This window comes from Rhinolophus sinicus, chromosome 1 (assembly GCF_057876585.1).
Source record: "Rhinolophus sinicus isolate RSI-liver-muscle chromosome 1, RSI-T2T, whole genome shotgun sequence".
NCBI classification, from domain to species: Eukaryota; Metazoa; Chordata; class Mammalia; order Chiroptera; family Rhinolophidae; genus Rhinolophus; species Rhinolophus sinicus.
In genome coordinates, this window is record NC_142501.1 from 165,615,442 (window position 1) to 165,628,096 (window position 12,655).

General features: G+C 37.3%; 1 protein-coding gene across 6 annotated transcripts in view; it reads right to left on the bottom strand.

Annotated features, from left to right (window-relative positions):
• Positions 1–1,849: 1,849 nt before the first annotated feature.
• HELQ (helicase, POLQ like) overlaps positions 1,850–12,655 on the bottom strand; it is a 50,269-nt gene continuing 39,463 nt past the window's right edge. For 2 of the 6 annotated variants that reach the window (XM_019731309.3, XM_074324066.2), the window contains 3 exons: positions 12,529–12,642; positions 11,521–11,655; positions 7,918–8,135 (listed from right to left, as the gene is read on the bottom strand). In XM_019731309.3, the coding sequence (XP_019586868.3) occupies positions 8,028–8,135; positions 11,521–11,655; positions 12,529–12,642 (357 nt within the window). In that variant the 3' untranslated portion in view covers positions 7,918–8,027. The other 4 variants (XM_088791713.1, XM_074324056.2, XM_074324035.2 and 1 more) reach the window with 4 other exon arrangements.

Consider the following 12,655-nt stretch of genomic DNA (forward strand, 5'->3'; position numbering starts at 1 on the left):
GCACAAATGGTTTCATCCACCACTCCTTAAACCCCCACTAACAAGCACTAACACAGTTTTTAACAACCCAAGGCTGCACCCCTAGTACGACCCCATCCACTCTTAAAGTGTCTGCCTGAGAAAAGTGCCAGGAGAATCACTATTTGTTCCAGCCAAAGCATGGTACTAGACAGATAGGCCCTGAATCACCTCCACATAATCCCCACTCCCCACCCCTGTGAGCAGTTACTTTAGAAAACTTAGCAGTTGTAGGGCCGGCCGGGAGGCTCAGGCAGTTAGAGCTCCATGCTCCTAACTCCTAAGGCTGCCGGTTCGATTCCCACATGGGCCAGTGGGCTCTCAACCACAAGGTTGCCAGTTCAATTCCTCGTCTCCCGCAAGGGATGGTGGGCTGCGCCCCCTGCAACTAGAAAACAGCAACTGGACCTGGAGCTGAGCTGCACTCTCCACAACTAAGATTGAAATGACAACAACTTGACTTGGAAAAAAGTCCTGAAGTACACACTGTTCCCCAATAAAGTCCTGTTCCCCTTCCCCAATAAAATCTTAAAAAAAAACAAAAGAAAAACAAAAAAGAAAACTTAGCAGTTGTAAACCTTTTCTCCCCTGCTTTGAGATGCGAATCTTCCACCACACACAACTGCCTTCTCAGGAACCTGAGAGCCTCTATTTGAAATGCAAACATTCAGGGAAACACCTCCTGCTCTCTCTCCTGTGCTGTGGGCAGCTGGCTCTAACTTGTACCTCTACCGCACCTCCTGCTATAGAGATGAGAAGTTGGTTTCTCCTCCAGATAAGCACCAATTGACCAACCCGGCTCTGTTGGAGCCCTCACGTCTTTCCTCATTCTCCTTTCAAAACACCCATCACCTCTGCACTAGTCAGAGTTGAGTGCAGCAGTTCACATTGGACCCTCTTCCCAGGGCAATGGTTACTGCTGAAGAAATTCTACCCATAACACTTTCACTAGTGTCCAGCTTGTCTTTGACAAAGGTCAGATCTACATTTGTATCTGCCCCAGGGAGGGTTGGACAGACAGATTGCAGTGCTAACAAGGCCAAGGTGATGAGGTTGAGCTCCATATGGCTCTGCCCATGTCACATGTGTATAGCTCTGTCAGGTGTTTCACAAGTGCCGTTCAATGATCACAAGGGACACCAGATGAGAAAGTAGAGATGGCTCAGCACAAACCATTTGCTGCTGCTTTTTTTCGTTTCTCATTACTGCTTTAAGAGCTCAAATATACAGATGGTGTGGCTTTTGGCCTTCAGTTTGTAACCTCAGCTAGAAGAGAAACTTTGTGTCATCTCTCATGCTCTCCCCGCCCAACACCCTTCCCCTTCTTTGTCTCAGACATTGCCAATTCTCCTGTCCTTTTAGCACCTAGCTCATGGTCATTCTCCTCCACCTGTTCTTTCTCAAAGACGCCACCTCCCACTTCTCGCTTGCCAGTGCCTACAAATATTTATCTTCTGTACAGTATGTTTCATTGTGTTCCCACCGGTGGCTCATGGTTTATGTATTTATGCTTTACTACTCCTAAAAGAAACAAGGACCAAATAGTCCACCTCTTTTGTTTCATCAGTTTAAACACATTGAAACTATTCAGTAAAATGCATTTAAATATTTTCAGTGAGCTTTCAAATGGCTTTGGCAAATTCCAGCAAAATGTTGAATTCCTTCATCGTTTGTAGGATGGGCAGTAGATTGTGTTATTATAACTCTCAAAGAGCTTACAAACTTATAGTGTCAAACCAGTGTTACTGTACTTTGTACAGAGTGAATAGACTCTTGCCAGTGGATTTTTTTCCCAATTTTATGTGTGATCACACAGTAATATATTTTTCCAAAGGAAAATTATTTAGCACGTAGCATTATAATAGCTAGTTCTTTATACTCACATTACTGTTAGCCTACATTTTCATAGCTTTATGCATCTCTTTATCAGGATATATACTTTATACCCATTTAAAGTATTTTATATTTTCAGGAATACAATATAATCCTTTCAATGGGCATAACACATTTAATGTAGATTGCTCATATGCTTAGATCCAGAAAGGGTCCTCCAGAATGGTAATTTTCCAATTGTGTTCCATGCTATCTTCAGATGTATCAGTTTCCTATTGATGTTGTGACAAATTACCACAAATTTAGTAGCTTAAAACAATACAAGTAGATTATTTTACAGTCCTGGAGGTCAGAAGTATCACAAGGTCTCAACGGGCTAAAAACGTCAACAGAGCTGAATTCTTTTCTGGAGTCTCCAGGTGAGACAGTTACCTAGTATTTTCCAACTTCGGGAGGATGTCTGCATTCCTTGGCATAGGCCCCCTTCCAGCTTCAAAGCCCGCAATGGCTGGTTGAGTCTCTCATGTTACATCATGACTTTGACATTCCAGGCTCCTTCTTTCCCATATAAGCGCCCCTGTGATTACATTGGGCCCACCCAGATAATTCAGGATAATCTCTCCGTCTCAAGGTCAGCTGATTGGCAACCTTAATTCCATCTTCAACCCTAATTCCCCCCTTCCATGTAACATGACACAGTTATAGTTTCCAGAAATTAGGAGGTGGATCTCTTTGGGGGGGAGGTTTTAATTATTCTGTCTACCACACCAGGTATCATACATCATTGAGTTAAAATTCCTTTCTTTTCTAGCTTTGAGATGTTAACATACAACAGATGTAAGTTTAAGGTGCACCAATGATGATTCGTATATATTGCAAAATGATTACCATAATAAGATTAACACCTATTACCTCACATAATCACTTTCTTGTGTCTGTGGTGATACAATTTAAGATCTGCTCTCTTATGAACTTTCAAGTATACAATATAGTACTGTTAATTATAGTCACCATGCTGTAAACAGATCCCCAGAACTTACTCATCTTATAACTGGAAGTTTATACCCTTTGACCAACATTTACACCCCACCTCCCTCGGCAACCATCAATCTACTCCTTGTTTCTATGACTTTGTTTTATTTAGATTCCACATACAAATGAGTACACTCTGTCTTTGAGTCAGAAATTCTTAAAACAACAAAAACAGGTAAATTATTTAAAATATTCAGAAGAAACAAAACATACACTTGAATGCATAACGTACCACATTTTAAACAGCAAATACCACCAGTGTATTAACGTGGGCTACCAAGTTTATTTGTTTTAGTGCAGACTTTAGACTACAGCTTCGAACTTGTTACCGAACTCAGGTTCAGTGTCACTTGCCGCCCAAAGAGTCCAAAACACTAGAGTGACAAGGGGGTTGGTGAGGAGAAAAAGCGTCCTTCATTCTAGATGCCAGCAGCTAGGGAAGATGGCAGACTCCTGTCTAAAAAAACCACCTTCCCGGAGCCAAAATGATTAAGGGGTTTTATAGGCAGGTAAATGGGAAAGAACAAAGGACAGCAGGCTTCAGGGCTGATAGTTGAGATGTCCTCCCCTGGCATCTTCAGAGGCCTCAGGTCCGTCTCAGTGTTATCTTAAATCTTACCGTCCACAGGCAGAAAGTTATCACTACTGCGGAGTTGAGAGTTGAGATCCGAGTCCTGGGGCCTGAAGATTAAAGAAGCACTTTTTTTCAGGTTAGGATGTTAATTAGTAAGGTATGGGTTGCTTTGAGAAAGGAAACAAATGGAGTTAATTAGTGAGGGGAGAAACAAAGAGAAAACAGCTGAATATTAGGATAAATCAAACTGTAAACTGGCAAGTCTAATTATATTGACCTACCGAGTTGCACCTTACACTTCTACTGCCATCTCTGTGCACATATCTCATTTTGGGGAGGCTTAGTCATCTAATACATTTCGTTCAGCTAGAGCAAAACCACTCATTTCCTCCAGAGTGACAGTTATAATTCTAAACAACAAAACTTTTACATGCTACATGCTTATGTTCTGAAAGACAATGATCAGATCTTCAAGTACTCCAAATGGCCTCATATCACTTGGGAAACTGTTTTGGGAAGAAAAGGATGAAAAGGCTAATTTAAAAATGAAAAGTGAAGGAAATGAAGCATGCTAATTCACTGCATCAAATTATTATTTTTAATCATTTCATAGGATTTTAGGCAGGAGCAAAGGTTAATACCGTGTTTTCTCGAAAATAAGACCTAGCCGGACAATCAGCTCTAATGCATCTTTTGGAGCAAAAATTAATGTAAGACCTGGTCTTACATGATAGTAAAATAAGACCTGGTATTATATTATATTTATTTCATATCATATCATATCCTATCATATCACATCATATCAAAGACCCAGTCTTATTTTATTATAAGCAAAAATTATTATATATTAATTTTTGCTCCAAAAGACACATTCGAGCTGATTGTCTGGCTAGGTCTTATTTTGGGGGAAACATGTACATATACTCAGTTTGCCATATTGATTGATTCCTTTCCAAACACACATAAGGAACCTCGTAATGCAAAGAAACACAATAAAAAAAGGCATTAATGTGATCCAGGTGTGAATCTGGGCTCTGTCACTCATTAATGGGGTAATCCCAGGTAAGCCACATTTTCTTCATTGGTAACAGAGTGAAATATAACGCATACCTCAGATGGATGTAAGGAATCATCCAGATTATGCTAAACATTAAATGTTTAGCAGAGTGCTGGTATGTGGTGAGCCCTCAATGAATAGGAGTATATCGTTATCCTTACTATTTATCATTGAAAGTAACAAAAGAAAATAAACATTTAACAATATGATTATAAATTACTGGAAATTATTTTTAAAAGTGTAATAATGTTTACATACCCTTGGTGTTACTTTTTGTTATAATGGGATGGAGTTCAAAACCTGTAGTGATTCTTGTGTGAGAAGGTTCTTATAAATGGAAGCATAAGGCAAAGGAGGGTTTACATTAGTCCTTCCTGAAAAAATATCAGTTTGGAAATTCATTGAGAGGGCAGTGGAGTTTGAAAGGCTTAAACTCATGGTGCAAATCAAAAGAAGCTAGGACATTAGAAAGAGGTTGGTGAAGCATCCTAGAAATGGGCAAAATAGGGCTCAGAGCTTGGGAAAAAAAAAGGGGGGGGAAACCTGATATCCCATTGGAATTTCTGAAATTTTAATGTTTTGAAGCCGGATATGAAGGAACTGCAGGTACTTTTCTTGAGGCTTCAGTGTAGTCAGATGACACCATCAGAAATTCCACATTCAAATTTTTTCATTTACCTAAATTTTAATTTTAAGGAGATAGTTTCGAAATTCAGTTTTCAATTTTTCTAAAACATGAGGTAGCCATTTGTTCAAACTCATTCACTGAATTATCCATCAGTTCCACTGCCTGCCACCCCTTCTCCCCGACTTTTTCTGAAAAAACTAAAACAAAACCCCAGCAGCAGGCAAAGGACAAATCAGACTAATTAGAATCCGTCCCAGATTTTTCTACCTGGAGTTGGCAGTAGAGAGCTCTTTTTTGCTTTGATCTTGAAGCTGTCCTATTGCTGCTGTGGTTTGAAAATGTGGCCATGAAACATTCCTTTTTGTTTAAGCCAGATATCCTTGTGTTTGCATCACTTCAAACAGAAAAACCATACATATATTCAATTCTTACATGTATTTGAGTATATGTTTATTCTCCACTCTTTTCCCACTGATCTACTTTTCTCTTCTTCTCTAGAGCTAAACTGCTTTTTTCTTTACATTTTAGTATCTTTTAGGGCTAATTCCCCATTACACTTGACACAGCCTTTCAGTTGAACTGACCTAGAGAAACACTGATTGGGGGCAATGGGACACTGTCGTGGGCTACAGACACAGCTATTCTAATTTCTATAAAGATACTCACCACCCCCAACCTTGCCACCTCTAATCTTAAACTAATAAATTGGGATTATTTTTATTTATTATTTTTTTAAGATTTTATTGGGGAAGGGGAACAGGACTTTATTGGGGAACAGTGTGTACTTCCAGGAGTTTTCTCCAAGTCAAGTTGTTCTTTCACTCTTAGTTGTGGAGGGTGCCATTCAACTTCAAGTTATCCTTTCAGTCTTAGTTGTGGAGGGTGCAGCTCAGCTCCAGGTCCAGTTGCCATTTCTAGTTGCAGGGGGCGCAGGCTACCATCCCTTGCGGGACTCGAGGAATTGAACTGGCAACCTTGTGGTTGAGAGCCTAATGGCCCATGTGGGAATCGAACCAGCAGCCTTCGGAGTTAGGAGCATGGAGCTCTAACCGCCTGAGCCACCAGGCCGGCCCTAAATTGGGATTATTAACAGGCTTTTATAAATTGGTTTGCAAGAACCGGGGCTCATTTACAACCTTACTTATTTGGGCAAACTGCTACCCTGTTTTCGTGAAAATAAGACCTAGCCAGACTATCAGCTATAATGCATCTTTTGGAGCAAAAATTAATATAAGACCCGGTCATAATATGATATAATATAATAATATAATATAATATAATATAATATAATATAATATAATATAATATAATATAATAATACCGGGTCTTATATTAATTTTTGCTCCAAAGGACACATTAGAGCTGATTGTCCGGCCAGGTCTTATTTTCGGGGAAACATGGTAATACTGGGGTTTCTAGATTTCAAAAAAACTCTGAAGACTGGATTATGGACCATTGTGCATACATCTCAGTGGCTGGGCCAAGTAGCCAGCAGGCTAGCCAGCTGCTCTTGTACAGTCTTTTTAGCTACAACAAATGGAATATTTGCAATGACGCCCACGGTTCTACTAAGACATTAGGATGCCATACTTTGACTCCTCTGACTCATATGAAGGGGTGGGTGTGAATGAAATGTAATGCTAGGGATAAAATCAAGGCCAGGCGAAAAAGAATACTTAGGAAGGGATAAATTGGGCAAATTCTACCAAGACAATATTGTACAATGGTTAAGTGCACAGACTTTAGTTTGAAACTGCCTGGGACTGAATCCCTGCCCTGGAACTAACTAGCACATGACCTTGGGCAAGCTACTTTCATTTCTCTGTGTCTCAGTTTACTCATCTGTAAAATAGGGATACTAGTACCTGCCTTATAGTGTTGTTGTAAGGATTAGTCAATAAAGCACTTAAAACAGTGCCTGGCACATAGAAATTACTAGGTAAACAACTGCTACATTATAATGGTCTAAAATGTCAAGTCACAAAGAACTTAGTGGATCTATTTGCAAAGTCCCAATGGCTGTCTCAGACAGGTGAGTAAAACTTGAACTAAATCAGCTTAGTACTGATAAATATTGCTAGTTATTACCCTTTTTTCCTATAGGTAACCAGTCACCTACATTTGAGCTATACATCTGAAAAGGGAGGGAAGAGAGGCAATATTTGTGTTTAAAGAGAATCTTTAAATTGTTTAATTTGGGTAGTGTTCCTTCTTCACAGAGGTTTCTACTTTGTGCAGTGAACTGTAGTAGGTGTTGGGTAGCATACAAAAGTGATAAAAAAAAAGGTCTCAGCCTTCCAGACTTCAAACTAGTAGCATGAAAAGAGACAGGGGCATAAACGAGGGGCTCACAATACTTACAGGAGGGAAAGAACCCATGTATGGGACGGGGATGAGAATGAACTTTGGACAATTTCATAGAGGAGACAGTATTTGAGTATTTTCAGTTGACATTTAGAGTATAGGGTACATTTTAAAGGTAATTCTCCATGCCTAGGGAACAGAATAAAGCAGTTAGGAAATGAAGGGTTTAGAAATCAGGGAAAATTCTGGAATTTCAAATAGTCCAGTTTGATGAAAGAAATGGGTAAGAGAATAATGGAAGATCTGGCTACAAACGTAGGCTGCAGAGATGTTGAGGAAATTGGATTTCTTCTTGTGGTGGACACTAGATCTTTGAGCAGAGCAATAATGTGTGATTCTGAAGAAGATGGATTATTACTGGGAAAGTTACTGAAATTATGGGTGAGAGGAATATTCAAACACCATCCATAGTTCTGAATGCATAATTAAAATGTATTTTTTCATTTATAAATTATATGGAATCTTTAATAAAACATATGTACAATAAATAATTCATATATGAGAACGTTCATTAGATAGCTTCATGCTTTTTCAATGGGGGAGGCCACAATACCAGGGAAGTCAGAAGGCAATCTCAATAGCTCTTCTACTTCTTCTTGCAGAGCATCTGCTTTTTCATGCAAGAGCATCTACAATAAAAAATTAAGACATGAGGCCAAACTGTGCATTGCTAGAGAACTGCTAACATTTTACCACCCTGAATCCTTACACGTCAGCAACCTAGACATTAAAAGTAATAACGAGATTGAAAAATGGTCACTTAAGAAATTATAGTAAATGAAACTGAAGCATTTAGTTAAAGCCATTATAGCTGATCACTCCTTTTGGTGTACCAAAATTAAAGGAGCTGTAATACTCTCAAAGATTTGCATTATTAAAGACTCAGCCACTTAAAAATTAACTTTTAATCTATAAAATCTAAGACAATTTTGCAAAAATTTAATTAGCTCTTGAAAATATTATTCTTTATATATGTATTTTATTATTTCTCAAAATTAAATATGCTATCTTTTAAAACCCTATCACTGTTTCAAAGAAAAGTTTTATTCAAGCTCCTAAAATTAACATGGTTAATTTCAAAAGAAACATAATGAGCGAAGAAAATATTTCTAAACATGGCACATAGTAGATGTACATTAATATTTGCTGAATAATGATTTTCCCTTCTTTTAAAAACCAGAAATAAAAACGTTGGTATTTGTTGCAGCTGGGTTTTATGTATATTGGGTTGAAGTATTTGTACTTCTCTTACAAATTTTTACAATAAAAAGTTTAGCAAAATCACATAGAAGAAAAAAATCATGATACAAAGTGAAAAACCCACTCTCTACCAATTTGATATAAAGCATAGCACTACATAGCATTATATATAAAAAAGACTAAAATGTAATTCAGTAAGCTTTCCAGGAGCTGAGGTAATGGTGACCATGTGAAATGAATCTCTGAACACATCCTCTAAAACTATACAGATCAACAAGTAAATCACACAAAGCTCACGTGTCAGCATTACTAGAATACAGAGAATACCATCAACCTCAAATTACTTGGAGTTAAAAAAAATCCACCAATTTCCAGCGGAACCATTTCTCAAGCTCCCAATCCAAGAGTCTGTAGAGATCTAGGTGAGGTTGAGAAAAAGCTACATGAAAAGGAGAAGAGGAAAACAGATGGTCTCAGATTAAATAAAATCACCTCCAGAGAGAGAAAGGCTACCCTAAGCACAAAAATACTGAGAAAACAATCTTGGTAGATTAAAGCACTGTTTATAGAAAGGGACTTAAAGTGTGTGGTACTCTAGAAGGCAGTCTTGGAAGGCAGTATTTCAAGGGGAGAGAACGGGTAAAAAGGGAGAGGTGCCCTTTGGAAGCTGAGCAGTGAAGAAAAAAACAATGAGGGCAAATTTTAGGAGTGTGTAGGAAAATTAAAGAAAGTTAAAATCATCAAAGAATACAATTCTTCCTTGCATTCCTCTCCCACCTCAAGCCATCCATTAAAGAAACTAGACTTTTTGTTGTACTGACAAAAAAGAGACTCTTGAACTAGGTTTCTCATAAACCACTCCAGGTGGCCATCCCTGTCTACGATGCAGAGGCCTACACAGTTCTCATTATACAAGAGCACACTATAAAAAGAAAATAGGAAATGACAATAAAAGTACTTTGGTTTATAAAAATTTCCTTCCCTGAAAAGCTAACCGTGAAGCAGAAAAACTGTAACTCGATACTCCAGATAGAATTAAATAGTCTCAAAGAAACACATACTGAATAAGAAGTCTAAAAATTAAGAATGGAAATGGACCAAAAACAGGAAAAAAAATGAAACAAAAGTTGAATAAGCTCAGAAAGGAAATAGAAGAAAAAGGCAAAATTATATCAGAAATAAAAACTAAATAATGAGTTGTCCAAGGAAGCATAGATTTGAATAAAAACCTAATTAGGGTCATGGCAGAAGAAGTAGGAAAACGATCAGATAATGAAAATGAGATAAAGAAAGAAGTAAAAAGAGTCAGAGAAATTGAAATGGAAGATGGGCAAAAAAAATCCAACATTCACATAACTTGAGTTGCTTAAAAAAAAAAACCAAGCAAAACATCAGAGCTAATATTTAAAACTATAACCTAAGGAAACTTCCAGAAATAAAAGAAAATGAAGATATATCCTAGTAAAACTATTTGAATTTAAAGCTAAAGAAAATAGGTGCATGTTTTATATACTCAAAAACAACAACAAAAAACCCTAACCCATGAAGATTGGGGTAGAGAACTGAAGTTGAAAACAAACAGAATTTGTGTTTCAAGTGAATAACATAACCACACTGAAGCAGATTTTTTAAAAAGTAACAATTGAACACATTTTTAATTATATATACTCGGACTAAAGACAAAGAGCTGTAAATAAAACCTGACTCCTATTTCCATCAATATATTTATCTATTTTGTTGAATTCTAGAATACGTTGAAAATAATTTTAGAACGGTTAAAGCATACCACTGCCCAGGATTATTGTAAAGATCAATGAAGGTAATATAAACAATGTGAGCATCATTCAAAAAAATAAGGTGGAAATTTACTTTTTAGCTAATGCCGATCTGTGTATGACAATAGTTAACAATGAAATTTTTAAAAAAGCTAAGCAATTTCAGGCTACAAGAATGGAACTATAGGGAGATGAGGGTGGGGGTATCGAATATATGGTGATGGAAGGAGAACTGAATCTGGGTGAAGAACACACAATGGGATTTATAGATGATGTGATGCAGAATTGTGCACCTGAAATCTATGTAATTTTACTGACAATTGTCACCGCAATAAATTTAATTAAAAAAAAAAAAAAAAAAAAAAAGAATGGAACTATAGTTGAAACCCAGAAGGAAATAATCCCAAACTGCTGCATAATGGCTTCACCCACATGGAGCAGGAGGGTAAGGACAAACAGGATTGCATCTAGCCAACGGTAAGTAGGACAATGACAGACGATTTAACATGGATGAAAGAATCAGAAAAGAGAAACCCTTGGAGGCAATGAGAGCTGTTTTTCAAACATGAGAAAAACTACAATGATGAACAAAGGGATAGAATAGTTCCAGAGGGTAGTACTACCATGTAATGGTCAACATTTGAAGAAGGCAAAATTGAGTTTCATTGTATTGGGATGCTTTTTGTAGTACTAAGGGCATCCAAAAATAGAACTACCTAATTTTTGAAGTTGTAAGCTACTGTCAATGAAGGTGTGCAAAGGTGGGAAGACCAGATGTTGGAGATGCCTTTTGTGAAGAGGATGTGATGAGGGAGAATGAGTTTCAGAGTTCTCTATACTTCAATAAACTCTTGAAATTATCTATTTTTTAGGAGGTCCTTTTTCTCTTTTTAGCAAGCCTTGTGTCAGAAGAGATGCACTATTTTTATCCACATATTGTGTCTTTTGTGTCTATGATTAAATGTTTTTGTTTTTATGTCTAAGGTATAAGGAGATCACACTACAAAATATCATAAAGGTTAAAAAATGGTTTGCTTACCTTTGCAGATGAAACAATTTGCTTGGCCTGCCGTCTTGATAAATGATCAATTGTTTTTATTAGCACTTCAGGATTTGCATTAGCTAAGTGCGTTAGACTTTTATAACCTGCATTGTATAACTGTTTTGCTCGACCCTGAAAAGTATTACAAAAATCAGTAGGATCAGAATTTGGGATTAGGAAAAAATAACTAAATACCTTTTTTTAAAAAAAATTAAATATCTTATTTTTTAAATTAAATATCTTAAATAAATTAAATATCTTAATCTTAATTAAAAATTTCACATGCGAAAGAGAAGAATAAACTAAAATAAAGTAAAAGTGAAAAGATAACACATCAGAATCCTGAGGAATTTTAAAAGAGGCATTTGGGTGGTTCCAATCTGACTGCAAAAATAGCCTTTGGTGCAGCTTAAGTCAACTGTGTGTTGCAAGCAGCAATGAGAAATCCATCAAGGCACTTAGGCTAGGTGCATTATTCATATCAAAAAGTTCTAGTCCAATATCCTTAAAATGTTCTCACCATCTACTGGAGTGGGGTGGGGGGACACGGAGAGAGAGAAGAGCATGTGTGTTCCCAAGCAGAACTCCTTCAAATTCAAGAACTGAGTAACAGAGAATTAACTTAAGGGTTGATCAGAACAGAAAGCTGAAAAACCAGGTGAAGATACCTTCTTCTCACTCTTAAAAAACGTAAATAAGCTGTCTTACCATCAAATCACCAATACCTTAAACAAGTATTGTGTCTAAACTGTGGATGAAGGGAGAGATACTAGGGATGAGTGGCAGCACCATATACTTGGGAAGTGTCATCACTGTTATTTTTTTTCATATTTGTGTTTCTGGATTAATATGGGATTTTTAGGAGGCTAGGGCAGCAATTTATTAAAAAAAAAAAAAAAATGACTGCCATGACAAATAAGCAATAAGACTGCTTTGTCATGTACCCTGTAACAAGACTTCAGTTAATTGAAATCATCTCAGTTGGGAAACTGGGAAGCTACTAACCTCTAAAACTCCAGTCACTTCCATGAGAGGAATTAGCTCTGCCTTCACACAGTAAGTCAGCTTCTTGGTAAGTTCTACCAAAAGGGCTTTGTAAACCCAAAACTCCTCAAGTTCCTGCAGAACACAA